General features: G+C 38.4%; 3 protein-coding genes across 4 annotated transcripts in view; 2 read left to right on the forward strand and 1 right to left on the reverse strand.

The window, feature by feature from the left end:
* LOC128262909 (bone morphogenetic protein receptor type-1B) overlaps positions 1 to 5,018 on the forward strand; it is a 59,546-nt gene extending 54,528 nt beyond the window's left edge. For both annotated transcript variants that reach the window (XM_052997488.1, XM_052997489.1), the window contains 2 exons: positions 2,356 to 2,543; positions 2,612 to 5,018. In XM_052997488.1, the coding sequence (XP_052853448.1) occupies positions 2,356 to 2,543; positions 2,612 to 3,919 (1,496 nt within the window). In that variant the 3' untranslated portion in view covers positions 3,920 to 5,018. The remainder of the gene's footprint in view (positions 1 to 2,355; positions 2,544 to 2,611) is intronic.
* A 47-nt stretch (positions 5,019 to 5,065) lies between these two features.
* Positions 5,066 to 5,812, reverse strand: LOC128262923 (troponin C). The gene is made up of 3 exons (XM_052997505.1): positions 5,654 to 5,812; positions 5,164 to 5,581; positions 5,066 to 5,109 (listed from the first exon to the last, which is right to left on the reverse strand). Exons 1-3 carry the CDS (start codon positions 5,654 to 5,656, stop codon positions 5,081 to 5,083), a joined length of 450 nt encoding a protein of 149 aa, XP_052853465.1. The 5' UTR covers positions 5,657 to 5,812; the 3' UTR covers positions 5,066 to 5,080.
* Positions 5,813 to 7,783: 1,971 nt separating this feature from the next.
* Positions 7,784 to 15,785, forward strand: LOC128262917 (phospholipase A1). The gene is made up of 5 exons (XM_052997500.1): positions 7,784 to 7,873; positions 7,932 to 8,067; positions 8,130 to 8,707; positions 15,376 to 15,544; positions 15,600 to 15,785. The coding sequence occupies exons 1-5, from the start codon at positions 7,837 to 7,839 to the stop codon at positions 15,748 to 15,750; spliced, it is 1,071 nt and encodes a 356-aa protein (XP_052853460.1). The 5' UTR covers positions 7,784 to 7,836; the 3' UTR covers positions 15,751 to 15,785.
* Positions 15,786 to 15,911: the final 126 nt, after the last annotated feature.

The following is a 15,911-nucleotide window of genomic DNA, read 5'->3' on the forward strand; positions in this document are numbered from 1 at the left end:
AAAACCGCGAGGGAAACGCGTGGCGACAGCAACAGCAACGCAGCTGTCGCTGGCTATTAAATTGTAATTAAATTATTATCTCGCCGCAGCAAAGGGGCGTGGCTGAAAATGCAGGCAACATCCGCCAATTTGTGGGTTTGTTTTCGCTTTTTTTTTTTTTTTGTAGATATATTTGTATTAACTGCAACTGCAACTGCAAAGCTGTGAATGGCATGCAGTTTGCTATTGGGCATGTGTCACTTGTTTTGAGTTTTTGTTTTTCAGCAGCAGCAGCCTTGACAACACGCGATCTGCCCAAAATAAAAGAAATACGCTAGGAATTCGCATCGTTAATCAAGCGAATTGTATCTTTTGGAGCATTTTCAAGCATTTTCAAGCATTTTAAAGCATTACCATTAATAGCTCTTAGCTGCGATCTCGTTTCGTGTGAATGTTATGGCTTTGATGGATGGCCGGTGTCTCTTGTAACGAGCTCTTTTGCAGCGTAAATAAACGAATGGCATAGAATCCGAGAGTTTTGTTTTTCCAGAATTGCTCTGAGCTCTGAGCTGTGAGCTTGTGAGCCAATAAACAGTAATGAGAATCGGAAAACAATCGCACCAAAAGCTAGTCAGCAAATATATATTATATATACAGTGTAGATCTTTGTGCCAGGAGAACCTGGCAAAACCAAACAGATCCATGACACACAACCGTTTGTGTGTGTGTGTGTGTGGCTTTACGGCTTATAAATGGTCGATAAAAATGTCTAAAAATATGCTAAATACGCCGCAGAGTAAACAAATCACCTTTTGCCAGCCACGAACCATAAAAATACCATAATATGGCTGCATTCATTGGAGGTTTTTAAAGACGTTTTTATGAATGAACTGCAACTGCAACGGCAATTTAAAGCGTTAAAGTACGAGTATTGAGCAGGTCGGGGTTTTGGGCACTCTAAGCGATTCAGCGATCCATGGGAAAGCCACCCACTCAACCGTAACTTACTCATCTAACGGCTGTCTTTCTTTCGCTTTTCCCCCACACACACACAAAAAAAAAATGGGGGAAAAACGCACTTAATGCTGTCGCAGGCGGCCAAATGGCCGTAAAACTAGCGCCCAATGGTCCCTGCTTTTTCACGCCCACACTCCTCCATAACGGTCGAGAGCTGAGCTTGTTGCATGCATGTGGTTGTAGTTTGGTCAAGTGGCAAGCAGCTACCCAGCTACCTAGCTACTCAGCTACCCAGCAGAAAATACAGCACACACAGCAGCCACTAGCCACTTGCAACGAGCTTGTAATTAGTTGCAGATTTGCCAGCGACCTGAATCAATTGCCCGAGTTACCGTTACCAACAGCTACTTGCTACTTGCTACTTGCTACTTGTTACTTGCTACTTGCAACCACGACCCACTCTTCATGCTCAAACGCACATTTTCATGCCACAATGCCCACAGCACGAGGCGAGTTTGGTTTATAATCGCAAAGTCAGGATAACATAATCATATGATTGATTTAGATGGAGTAACTTCCATTAAAGTTGGAAAACTGTAGTTCAGGGTTTAATTATAAAACTAAATTAATTTTATTTAGGAAAGTATTTAGTTCTTAGGTTTAAAATCATTACTAAATGCTTTTATTAATAATAGCAAATTGTTAATATGAACAGCCATCACTTTTATGCAACAGATCCTCAAGAACATCAAATGATTATGTTTATTTCTGAATTTTAAACGTCTTTAAAATATAGAGATAAGTATATAAGGAATAAGAAATTAAATTTAATGGTTTGGTGTAAATAGATTAATGAAAAGCATTTGATAAAGGACTAGCGCAACAATAATAAATCAATAATTACATTAAATACATTAAATTAAATTTTCTCCTACGCGTTTCAAAAACTTAGTTGCCTAATTTTTAAATTTTAAATTAAATTAAAAAAATTAATTATTTTACATAGATTTATGCGTAAGCATATAAATTTATGATGATTTTCTAAAACCCAAACTTAAGCCAGTAGTCTAGTGCAATATTTTTTGCAGCTAGGAACATTTTTAATCCCCAAGATATTGATTGGTTTTAAGGCAAGGATTAGGCCAGCCCACTCATCAGTTGTAAGTGCGTTTTAGTACAGGCCATAGATTTAGCCAGTTACTAGTTGGTTGCAAGCGGATATCATTAACAGGGGTTTTTTTTTGTAAAAGATACTTAAACTGCGAAGAAACACCTGGGATTAAATCCTAATGGTCAATCATATTTTTAGGCAGCAGTAATGGGTTGTTTAAAGTTGAAGTGAAATAAGAGAACTGTAAACTGTAAATGCTTAGCCTTTGAAGATACTTATGTTTAAATGATTATTCTTTCACTTTGCAGCCCGTTCCCTGACCTGCTACTGCGATGGCAGCTGTCCGGACAATGCCAGCAATGGAACCTGCGAGACCAGACCCGGTGGCAGCTGCTTCAGTGCCGTGCAGCAGCTGTACGACGAGACGACAGGGATGTACGAGGAGGAGCGCACATACGGATGCATGCCACCGGAAGACAACGGTGGCTTCCTCATGGTGAGTTGCCTACTCTAAAATTAAACAAGTAAAACTGTTTAATAATTAGTATAAATCTAATGTTACAGTGCAAAGTGGCCGCTGTACCTCACCTGCATGGCAAGAACATCGTGTGCTGCGACAAGGAGGACTTCTGCAACCGCGACCTGCATCCCGTCTACACACCCAAGCTGACCACCCCGGCACCGGATCTGCCCGTGAGCAGCGAATCGGTGCACACGCTGGCCCTCTTCGCCTCCATCGTTGTGTGCATGTCCGTGCTCTTGCTGATCCTGGCCAGCCTGTGCTTCACCTACAAGCGGCGTGAGAAGCTGCGCAAGCAGCCACGTCTGATCAGCTCCATGTGCAACTCGCAGCTGTCGCCATTGTCGCAGCTGGTGGAGCAGAGCAGTGGCTCTGGATCGGGACTGCCGCTGCTGGTGCAGCGCACCATTGCCAAGCAGATACAGATGGTGCGACTGGTGGGCAAGGGTCGCTACGGCGAGGTCTGGCTGGCCAAGTGGCGCGACGAGCGGGTGGCCGTCAAGACCTTCTTCACCACCGAGGAGGCTTCGTGGTTTCGCGAGACGGAGATCTATCAAACGGTCCTCATGCGCCATGACAACATCCTGGGATTCATTGCCGCCGACATCAAGGGCAATGGCAGCTGGACACAGATGCTACTCATCACGGATTACCACGAGATGGGCAGCCTGCACGACTACCTGTCCATGTCGGTGATCAATCCGCAGAAGCTGCAGCTGCTGGCCTACTCACTGGCCTCCGGACTGGCCCATCTGCACGACGAGATCTTTGGCACTCCCGGCAAACCGGCCATTGCCCATCGCGACATCAAGAGCAAGAACATACTGGTCAAGCGGAATGGCCAGTGCGCCATCGCCGACTTCGGACTGGCTGTCAAGTACAACTCGGAGCTGGATGTCATACACATTGCCCAGAATCCGCGTGTCGGCACACGCCGCTACATGGCTCCCGAGGTGCTGGGTCAACAGCTCGATCCCAAGCAGTTCGAGGAGTTCAAGCGGGCGGACATGTACTCCGTGGGTCTGGTTCTCTGGGAGATGGCCCGTCGCTGCTACACACCCATCTCGGGCACCAAGACAACGACCTGCGAGGACTATGCCCTGCCCTATCACGATGTGGTGCCCTCGGATCCCACGTTCGAGGACATGCACGCCGTGGTGTGCGTGAAGGGCTTCCGGCCACCGATTCCATCGCGCTGGCAGGAGGACGATGTACTGGCCACCGTCTCCAAGATCATGCTGGAGTGCTGGCACCCGAATCCCACCGTTCGGCTGACTGCCCTGCGTGTGAAGAAGACGCTCGGACGATTGGAAACGGACTGCCTGATCGATGTGCCCATCAAGATTGTCTAGAGCCTAGGTTAAACCTACATAGGTTGCATTTAGTTTTGCTGTTTCGTTCTGTATTGCGTTCAAGCATCTGCCTAGTTCTAAGTTGTAATCGTAAGTTGCCTGTACTTGAGCGGAGCAAAGCAGAGGATGTCCTTCAGAGAGGTGCCTATTCTGCGATTACTCCGCGATTACGCCGCACTGATTGTAAGCTAGAGGTTAGACTATAAGAGTGCTAAGTTGACAGGAGCTAGTTGCTAAGGCCCCTTGCAAAATCTTTGGTTACAAAAATGCTTTAACTATTTGAGAAATATATAGGGAGTATGTATTTTTGATTGATGTACATATAAGTATGAGAACAAAAATCGAGCAGAGTCGAAATTTACATGTAACATACTTTAACTTTTTGTGTGCCAGCTTTTCTATGCTTTAATGTTACGATCTAAGCCCCCCCCCCCTGTTTTTCGGACCCCCCATAATACACATAAACGCTTGTGTGTTGTGTTTGTATCTAGTGTTTAAGCGAATAACTTTGCAGACTTTGTGCAAGTGAATGCTGCCTTTTGTAAAATCCACGGAATTAGTTGCCTTAAGACAGAGTGTAAAGACAGGAGCCTGACTCCCCTACTCCTTGCCCCTTTAAGTAGCACATTTATTTATATAGTACATGTATCCAGAGATATACATAGATGGTAATACTATCTCGAGAAGTGCACTTGCGTCGGCTCTTTTGTTTTGTGTAAATAGCAAAGATGTTTATAGGCCGCTAACCATACAGATATATAGTATATATATTATATATTATCGTTATAAGCGATGCTGTAAATACTATATATGTATCCTTATCTTTATCTTTATATTTATCTGTAACCGTTTAACTTATCTCTTATCGTTCTTATCGAGTAACCATTGTTTAAGCTAGAGTTAGACAGTAGAGTAGCCAGTAAGAGAAACTATATAAAGAAGTAAACTATGCAAACTAGATGGATATGTGTATCTTTCAGTTTTTTCTGTTTTTTTCTGTTTCATTATTACTGCGCGCAGACCACAAGAACTACAGTTTGTATTAAAGCGTTTAGTTAATTTATTTAAAAATAATAAAAAATTATTATTAAATCCAAAAGCTTGTTTTTCTGTTGGTTTTTTTTTCTTTCTTAGTTGTTGTTGTTGTTTCCAGCCATCTCGTTACTCGCCAGCCATCATCTCCATGAATTCTGTGGGTGAATAAGTCAGCATGATATTTCCCGAAAATAACTAAGATAACTAACCATCAAAGTCCACGGTGCCAGAGCCATCGGTATCGATCTCAGCAATGATGCCATCGAGATCGCTGGAGGAGAGCTTGTCGTCGAGGGCGGCGAGAATTTCCTTGAGCGTGGAGGTGGTGATGTAACCATTGCCCTCGCGATCGTACAGACGGAAGGCCTCCTTCAGCTCCTTCTGGATGGCCTCGGCATCCTCCTCCTCCAGGAAATGGGCGGCGATGTTGCAGAAGCCATCGAAGTTCACCTTGCCGGTGTCCTCCGGATCGTTGTCGTCAATCAAAGCCTGCAGTTCGCTCTCCTCGAACATCTGGCCCATGCTATTGAGGATCGTCTTCAGGCGGAGCGTCTCAATGAAGCCCGTCTTTTGTGTGTCAAACATTTGGAATGCCTTGCGCATGATGTCCATTTTCTCATCGTCCTCCTGCAGTTACCCAATTACCCAGAAATTAGCTACCATATCACCGATCACAGATCACTAACGATTGCACAATACCATTTTGTATGTGTTGGCCAAGCGACAATCGGCGAGCGGGCGGTCGAGATGAGTAGTATTCCAATCTCCAAATTCGTTCCAACTGCGTTGGCCTGCGGGCGCGCACTAAACCGATCGCCTGGCCAAGATCATTATTTATAAACAACTAATTTTTGCTTTGTGGAAGCGTCACTCATACGCAGCGTTGTCGGCAGCGGAGCAGCCGAGGAGCCGAGGAGCAGCAGCATCGCATCCATGGGTTATTGTTGGTTTGGCTCTGCCAAGCCTTTTCGGCAAAGCACTTTATTAACAGCCATTGGAATGTGAAATGCGAAAAACGTATTGCGAAATGCTGAAGGCGGAGGCGGATGCGGAGACTGATTTTGGCCAGACGCTGATCTAAATCAGATCAAAGTGTTACAGGTGCACTGCCTGTATGATGGGTTGGTGGTTTGGGATGGGTTGGCGATGGGGTGGCGATGGGGTGATGCCTTAAGGTCGGCCAGCGGCAAAACCGAGACGTCATCTCCATCATCTTTGGCATCGTTGGCAGCCGGAAAAACGAGCGCACAGCGCATGCCATAATTATGCAAAGAGCAGAGCAGAGCACAAATACACTCACTATACTATAGGTACTATACACCCTCGCCGCAATCCATAATTCTATCTGTATCTGTATCTGTATCTATTGCTGTTGCTGTAGCTGTTTAGCTGCAAATGTATGTATGTGTCGGTCATTCAGTCAGTCACTAAAAATCGACTATAAACGTCTTCACAATCAGTCACAAAATCAGCGCGATTTTCTCACGGTAATTGTATTTTTAGTACTTTATAGCAATTTTTGTCCAAACGATCATGAGTAGTAGTGGGCCAGGCCAGACCATGCCATGCCAGATGCCATAGTCGATTCCACAGGCACTTTGCGGCTACTGCTGGCTGGCTATCCCATTGGCTATGCCCAACTATTGCTGCGGTTAACCACACACCCAGCCGATCCTCTCCTGCTTTTGCCGCCCACAAAATGTTGATTTGGGTTTTATATTTTTTTGGCTTTCAAAAGCAAACAAACAGGCATTCAGGCTGGCAAATGGACATCAAGCAAGATGGACATGTCAGTGTGAGAAGGGGTTTTTGGGCGAGATAGCCTTCCGTTGGCGGTGTTTTTTTTTTTTTTTTTTTTTTTTTGGCAAACGCAGCCAGTCAGGCAGTCAGCACCAGTATCTGGTGCTTTGATGGTCATCTGAGTTTTATTATTTATGACAAAACGTGAAACACTTTTGGAATGTCAACGGGTGGGACGGGGGGTGGGAATGGGCTGGGCTGTTCTGTTCTGGCAACTACTATATTAGAGTGCACTCACACACCCACAATTCGATTGTTTTTGCATAATTCTCATTACCCAAAATGTGTGTATGCGCTGCTCTTCCTTGTATAAATAGCCAAAGTGTTGGCCACAGGCGTGGCATAAGTTCTAATTCCAATGCTGACAGTTGGGTGGCATGAAATTTAAGGCTAGATTTACGACGTAATTACCACTGTAAATTTTACCTGCCAGGAGCGAACTAAATTGGACTATACAATTATGACCTTTGCTCGACTTTTCAAATTTTCAGAACTAAAAAGAGATAATTTCAGAGTAATTTTAAGTTTTAATTTATGCTATCGAAAAAATAGGTTTACGCGATTTTAAAGATTTTAAAATAACTCCAAAGTCCAAAATAGACTGGGTTTTAAGTATATTTAATTGGGAAGAGAAGAAGTACTATTAAAAATTAGTTTTCTGAAAAAGTTGCAACTTTGAACAAATTCAAATAAATCTCAAAATATTATACCTTTCAAATTTTCCTAAATATTATTTTTCCCTAAAAGAATCATCCACAAAAATTGTATTAGTTTTATTACAAAAAACAATTTACGCTTCTATTAATTTGACCTCTACTCACTTTAGAACAATAAACACTAAAATTCACTTAACGAATTGAATTATTGTTATTAAAATTATTTTTTTATTACTTATTCCGACATAATATTTTCATCTATTAAATTTAACTAACATATACAGCTTATTTTATTTTAAATCTTGAGTGAAACGGAAAGCATTCTTAATACGGCTGAACGAAACGAAATTGATTAAAATAGTTCACGCCGTCTAGAGAATTGAAAGCCAAAGTCAAAGCTAGTAGAAACTTTAAAGAAATCTGGAAATGATGTATAGTCTGTGGTCTTTGCTGTTTTTCATAGGTAATTGTGATCATCACACTAAAACCGAAATAAACTCATTTTAAAGTCCTTTTCTCAGTCTTTTCAAATCAAGAACCTCGCGATGAACCTGGCATTGAAGTTTCTAGTTTTGAAGATGAGGGTTCAATGGGGAGGTGCTGGCGTTTGCGTGATGAAAAATGTCCCAATCCCGATATAAACTTTTGGCTTTTCACGTAAGAACAAAAAAGTGAGCTTGTCATAAGCAAAATGCTTTTGTATCCAACCATCTTTGCAGAAAAGCTAATCCATATGGGATGAAGCTCTCACTGGATAATCTACCCATAGACAAATTTTTACCCCTCAAACCGCTCAAAGTGTTGATCCATGGATTCGATGGTCACCGGCATTACACTCCCAACTTCCAGCTACGTCCGAGGTTTCTTGAGCTGGACATCAATGTGATCTCCTTGGATTTTCCGAAACTGGTTAAATCGCCCTGCTACTCTGAGGCGGTGCACAATGCCAAATATGTGGGTCGCTGTACTGCCCACTTTCTGACCACACTGCTCGAAAGGAAATTGGTGGCGATTGAGGGTCTGCATTTGATCGGTTTCGGCTTGGGCGCTCATGTGGCAGGGTTCGTGGGCAACCTTATGACCAAATACCACCTGGAACACATCACGGGGCTCGATCCGGCTAAACCGTACTACCTGGTCAACGATACGGCCGAAAAACTCGATCGCAGTGATGCCAAATTTGTGGACGTCGTGCACACGGATGTGATGATGATGGGCCTACTCGAGGCATTGGGCCACGTGGACTTTTATGTGAACATGGGCGTAACGCAGCCCAATTGCGGAGCCTTTAACAATAGTAAGTACATTGATAAAAAACATTAAATACTAAAAAAATACTAAATGATAATGGTACCCTTTATAAAAAATGCCAAAATTGGCGACCTCGGAAAAATGAGTTTAAATTGCAGTTTTTTGATCAGAACTATAAATTATAATGGTTCAATGTTGGAATGCCATACCTCGTTAAATTCGTCATAAAATTTCCAACAAACTGGCATTCACAGCTCAAAAATTTTAGGTTGGATCAAATTTTGAAAAAAATGATGATGGTACCCCTTATAAAAAATGCCAAAATTGGTGACCTCGGAAAAATGAGTTTAAATTGCAGTTTTTTGATCGAAACTATAAATTATAATGGATAAACGTTGGAATGCCATACCTCGTTGAATTCGTCATAAAATTTCCAACAAACTGGCATTCACAGCTCAAAAATTTTAGGTTGGATCAAATTTTGAAAAAAATGATGATGGTACGTACCCCTTATAAAAAATGCCAGAACTGGCGACCTCGGAAAAATGAGTTTTAATTGCAGTTTTTTGATCGAAACTATAAATTATAATGGATAAACGTTGGAATGCCATACCTCGTTGAATTCGTCATAAAATTTCCAACAAACTGGCATTCTCAGCTCAAAAATTTTAGGTTGGATCAAATTTTGAAAAAAATGATGACCCCTTATAAAAAATGCCAAAATTGGTGACCTCGGAAAAATGAGTTTAAATTGCAGTTTTTTGATCGAAACTATAAATTATAATCGTTCAATGTTGGAATGCCACACCTCGTTGAATTCGTCATAAAATTTCCAACAAACTGGCATTCACAGCTCAAAAATTTTAGGTTGGATCAAATTTTGAAAAAAATGATGATGGTACCCCTTATAAAAAATGCCAAAATTGGTGACCTCGGAAAAATGAGTTTAAATTGCAGTTTTTTGATCGAAACTATAAATTATAATCGTTCAATGTTGGAATGCCACACCTCGTTGAATTCGTCATAAAATTTCCAACAAACTGGCATTCACAGCTCAAAAATTTTAGGTTGGATCAAATTTTGAAAAAAATGATGATGGTACCCCTTATAAAAAATTCCAAAATTGGCGACCTCGGAAAAATGAGTTTAAATTGCAGTTTTTTGATCAGAACTATAAATTATAATGGTTCAATGTTGGAATGCCATACCTCGTTGAATTCGTCATAAAATTTCCAACAAACTGGCATTCACAGCTCAAAAATTTTAGGTTGGATCAAATTTTGAAAAAAATGATGATGGTACCCCTTATAAAAAATGCCAAAATTGGTGACCTCGGAAAAATGAGTTTAAATTGCAGTTTTTTGATCGAAACTATAAATTATAATGGATCAATGTTGGAATGCCATACCTCGTTGAATTCGTCATAAAATTTCCAACAAACTGGCATTCACAGCTCAAAAATTTTAGGTTGGATCAAATTTTGAAAAAAATGATGATGGTACCCCTTATAAAAAATGCCAAAATTGGTGACCTCGGAAAAATGAGTTTAAATTGCAGTTTTTTGATCGAAACTATAAATTATAATCGTTCAATGTTGGAATGCCATACCTCGTTGAATTCGTCATAAAATTTCCAACAAACTGGCATTCACAGCTCAAAAATTTTAGGTTGGATCAAATTTTGAAAAAAATGATGATGGTACCCCTTATAAAAAATGCCAAAATTGGTGACCTCGGAAAAATGAGTTAAATTGCAGTTTTTTGATCGAAACTATAAATTATAATGGCTCAATGTTGGAATGCCATACCTCGTTGAATTCGTCATAAAATTTCCAACAAACTGGCATTCACAGCTCAAAAATTTTAGGTTGGATCAAATTTTGAAAAAAATGATGATGGTACCCCTTATGAAAAATGCCAAAACTGGCGACCTCGGAAAAATGAGTTTAAATTGCAGTTTTTTGATCAGAACTATAAATTATAATGGTTCAATGTTGGAATGCCATACCTCGTTGAATTCGTCATAAAATTTCCAACAAACTGGCATTCACAGCTCAAAAATTTTAGGTTGGATCAAATTTTGAAAAAAATGATGATGGTACCCCTTATAAAAAATGCCAAAATTGGTGACCTCGGAAAAATGAGTTTAAATTGCAGTTTTTTGATCGAAACTATAAATTATAATGGATCAATGTTGGAATGCCATACCTCGTTGAATTCGTCATAAAATTTCCAACAAACTGGCATTCACAGCTCGAAAATTTTAGGTTGGATCAAATTTTGAAAAAAATGATGATGGTACCCCTTATAAAAAATGCCAAAATTGGTGACCTCGGAAAAATGAGTTTAAATTGCAGTTTTTTGATCGAAACTATAAATTATAATCGTTCAATGTTGGAATGCCATACCTCGTTGAATTCGTCATAAAATTTCCAACAAACTGGCATTCACAGCTCAAAAATTTTAGGTTGGATCAAATTTTGAAAAAAATGATGATGGTACCCCTTATAAAAAATGCCAAAATTGGTGACCTCGGAAAAATGAGTTTAAATTGCAGTTTTTTGATCAGAACTATAAATATAATGGTTCAATGTTGGAATGCCATACCTCGTTGAATTCGTCATAAAATTTCCAACAAACTGGCATTCACAGCTCAAAAATTTTAGGTTGGATCAAATTTTGAAAAAAATGATGATGGTACCCCTTATAAAAAATGCCAAAACTTGGTGACCTCGGAAAAATGAGTTTAAATTGCAGTTTTTTGATCGAAACTATAAATTATAATCGTTCAATGTTGGAATGCCATACCTCGTTGAATTCGTCATAAAATTTCCAACAAACTGGCATTCACAGCTCAAAAATTTTAGGTTGGATCAAATTTTGAAAAAAATGATGATGGTACCCCTTATAAAAAATGCCAAAATTGGTGACCTCGGAAAAATGAGTTTAAATTGCAGTTTTTTGATCGAAACTATAAATTATAATCGTTCAATGTTGGAATGCCATACCTCGTTGAATTCGTCATAAAATTTCCAACAAACTGGCATTCACAGCTCAAAAATTTTAGGTTGGATCAAATTTTGAAAAAAATGATGATGGTACCCCTTATAAAAAATGCCAAAATTGGTGACCTCGGAAAAATGAGTTTAAATTGCAGTTTTTTGATCGAAACTATAAATTATAATCGTTCAATGTTGGAATGCCATACCTCGTTGAATTCGTCATAAAATTTCCAACAAACTGGCATTCACAGCTCAAAAATTTTAGGTTGGATCAAATTTTGAAAAAAATGATGATGGTACCCCTTATAAAAAATGCCAAAATTGGTGACCTCGGAAAAATGAGTTAAATTGCAGTTTTTTGATCGAAACTATAAATTATAATGGTTCAATGTTGGAATGCCATACCTCGTTGAATTCGTCATAAAATTTCCAACAAACTGGCATTCACAGCTCAAAAATTTTAGGTTGGATCAAATTTTGAAAAAAATGATGATGGTACCCCTTATAAAAATGCCAAAATTGGCGACCTCGGAAAAATGAGTTTAAATTGCAGTTTTTTGATCGAACTATAAATTATAATGGTTCAATGTTGGAATGCCATACCTCGTTGAATTCGTCATAAAATTTCCAACAAACTGGCATTCACAGCTCAAAAATTTTAGGTTGGATCAAATTTTGAAAAAAATGATGATGGTACCCCTTATAAAAAATGCCAAAATTGGTGACCTCGGAAAAATGAGTTTAAATTGCAGTTTTTTGATCGAAACTATAAATTATAATGGATTCAATGTTGGAATGCCATACCTCGTTGAATTCGTCATAAAATTTCCAACAAACTGGCATTCACAGCTCAAAAATTTTAGGTTGGATCAAATTTTGAAAAAAATGATGATGGTACCCCTTATAAAAAATGCCAAAATTGGTGACCTCGGAAAAATGAGTTTAAATTGCAGTTTTTTGATCGAAACTATAAATTATAATCGTTCAATGTTGGAATGCCATACCTCGTTGAATTCGTCATAAAATTTCCAACAAACTGGCATTCACAGCTCAAAAATTTTAGGTTGGATCAAATTTTGAAAAAAATGATGATGGTACCCCTTATAAAAAATGCCAAAATTGGTGACCTCGGAAAAATGAGTTTAAATTGCAGTTTTTTGATCGAACTATAAATTATAATGGTTCAATGTTGGAATGCCATACCTCGTTGAATTCGTCATAAAATTTCCAACAAACTGGCATTCACAGCTCAAAAATTTTAGGTTGGATCAAATTTTGAAAAAAATGATGATGGTACCCCTTATAAAAATGCCAAAATTGGTGACCTCGGAAAAATGAGTTTAAATTGCAGTTTTTTGATCGAAACTATAAATTATAATCGTTCAATGTTGGAATGCCATACCTCGTTGAATTCGTCATAAAATTTCCAACAAACTGGCATTCACAGCTCAAAAATTTTAGGTTGGATCAAATTTTGAAAAAAATGATGATGGTACCCCTTATAAAAAATGCCAAAATTGGTGACCTCGGAAAAATGAGTTTAAATTGCAGTTTTTTGATCGAAACTATAAATTATAATGGTTCAATGTTGGAATGCCATACCTCGTTGAATTCGTCATAAAATTTCCAACAAACTGGCATTCACAGCTCAAAAATTTTAGGTTGGATCAAATTTTGAAAAAAATGATGATGGTACCCCTTATAAAAAATGCCAAAATTGGTGACCTCGGAAAAATGAGTTTAAATTGCAGTTTTTTGATCGAAACTATAAATTATAATGGTTCAATGTTGGAATGCCATACCTCGTTGAATTCGTCATAAAATTTCCAACAAACTGGCATTCACAGCTCAAAAATTTTAGGTTGGATCAAATTTTGAAAAAAATGATGATGGTACCCCTTATAAAAAATGCCAAAATTGGTGACCTCGGAAAAATGAGTTTAAATTGCAGTTTTTTGATCGAAACTATAAATTATAATGGTTCAATGTTGGAATGCCATACCTCGTTGAATTCGTCATAAAATTTCCAACAAACTGGCATTCACAGCTCAAAAATTTTAGGTTGGATCAAATTTTGAAAAAAATGATGATGGTACCCCTTATAAAAAATGCCAAAATTGGTGACCTCGGAAAAATGAGTTTAAATTGCAGTTTTTTGATCGAAACTATAAATTATAATCGTTCAATGTTGGAATGCCATACCTCGTTGAATTCGTCATAAAATTTCCAACAAACTGGCATTCACAGCTCAAAAATTTTAGGTTGGATCAAATTTTGAAAAAAATGATGATGGTACCCCTTATAAAAAATGCCAAAATTGGTGACCTCGGAAAAATGAGTTTAAATTGCAGTTTTTTGATCGAAACTATAAATTATAATCGTTCAATGTTGGAATGCCATACCTCGTTGAATTCGTCATAAAATTTCCAACAAACTGGCATTCACAGCTCAAAAATTTTAGGTTGGATCAAATTTTGAAAAAAATGATGATGGTACCCCTTATAAAAAATGCCAAAATTGGTGACCTCGGAAAAATGAGTTTAAATTGCAGTTTTTTGATCGAAACTATAAATTATAATGGATCAATGTTGGAATGCCATACCTCGTTGAATTCGTCATAAAATTTCCAACAAACTGGCATTCACAGCTCAAAAATTTTAGGTTGGATCAAATTTTGAAAAAAATGATGATGGTACCCCTTATAAAAAATGCCAAAATTGGTGACCTCGGAAAAATGAGTTTAAATTGCAGTTTTTTGATCGAAACTATAAATTATAATCGTTCAATGTTGGAATGCCATACCTCGTTGAATTCGTCATAAAATTTCCAACAAACTGGCATTCACAGCTCAAAAATTTTAGGTTGGATCAAATTTTGAAAAAAATGATGATGGTACCCCTTATAAAAAATGCCAAAATTGGTGACCTCGGAAAAATGAGTTAAAATTGCAGTTTTTTGATCGAAACTATAAATTATAATGGATCAATGTTGGAATGCCATACCTCGTTGAATTCGTCATAAAATTTCCAACAAACTGGCATTTACAGCTCAAAAATTTTAGGTTGGATCAAATTTTGAAAAAAATGATGATGGTACCCCTTATAAAAAATGCCAAAATTGGTGACCTCGGAAAAATGAGTTTAAATTGCAGTTTTTTGATCGAAACTATAAATTATAATCGTTCAATGTTGGAATGCCACACCTCGTTGAATTCGTCATAAAATTTCCAACAAACTGGCATTCACAGCTCAAAAATTTTAGGTTGGATCAAATTTTGAAAAAAATGATGATGGTACCCCTTATGAAAAATGCCAAAATTGGCGACCTCGGAAAAATGAGTTTAAATTGCAGTTTTTTGATCAGAACTATAAATTATAATGGATCAATGTTGGAATGCCATACCTCGTTGAATTCGTCATAAAATTTCCAACAAACTGGCATTTACAGCTCAAAAATTTTAGGTTGGATCAAATTTTGAAAAAAATGATGATGGTACCCCTTATGAAAAATGCCAAAATTGGCGACCTCGGAAAAATGAGTTTAAATTGCAGTTTTTAGATCGAAACTATAAATTACAATGGTTTAATGTTGGAATGCCATACCTCGTTAAACTTATCACAGCTCCAAAATTTTGGTAAGGCATTCAGAACAAACAAAATTAAAATAAAACCGCCCGTATGCAGTTTAAACGCTGTTCTGTTTTCACTTTTTAGTGGACACCCATTATTGCTACCACAACCGATCGGCGGAATACTACGCGGAATCCATCACAACACCTATCGGGTTCATTGGTTACTTCTGTCCCAACTTCAAAAGTTTCGCGACAGGTGTCTGCGTCCCCAAGGAAGATACAGAGACGATGGGCTTCCACGCCCACCCGCAGTGAGTGCAATAACCGGTTATTTTTTAACTTTTGATAACTTATATTTGAATGCAGGGCCAGGGGAAGATACTTTTTGGACACCAACAAGAGCCCGCCCTATGCCATGGGTAAAAACTACATGCATCTTAACCGTCAGTTGAAGGGAAAAACATTTTTGAATGATGATATCATAGAACGGATACTTGAGAACAACTCCATAGGTTAAGACGGGTTGGGTAGGTTAAACAACCCTTTGTAACTATCGAGAATTTAATAAGTTCTGTGAAAAGGATCTCAATAAAGATATCCATTAAAAAAAAAAAATCATTTAATAATATCCCTACTACTAAACAATAAATTATTTGATTTAAAATTACACTATTGACA

The sequence above is a fragment of the Drosophila gunungcola genome, unplaced genomic scaffold (assembly GCF_025200985.1).
Source record: "Drosophila gunungcola strain Sukarami unplaced genomic scaffold, Dgunungcola_SK_2 000001F, whole genome shotgun sequence".
NCBI lineage: Eukaryota > Metazoa > Arthropoda > Insecta > Diptera > Drosophilidae > Drosophila > Drosophila gunungcola.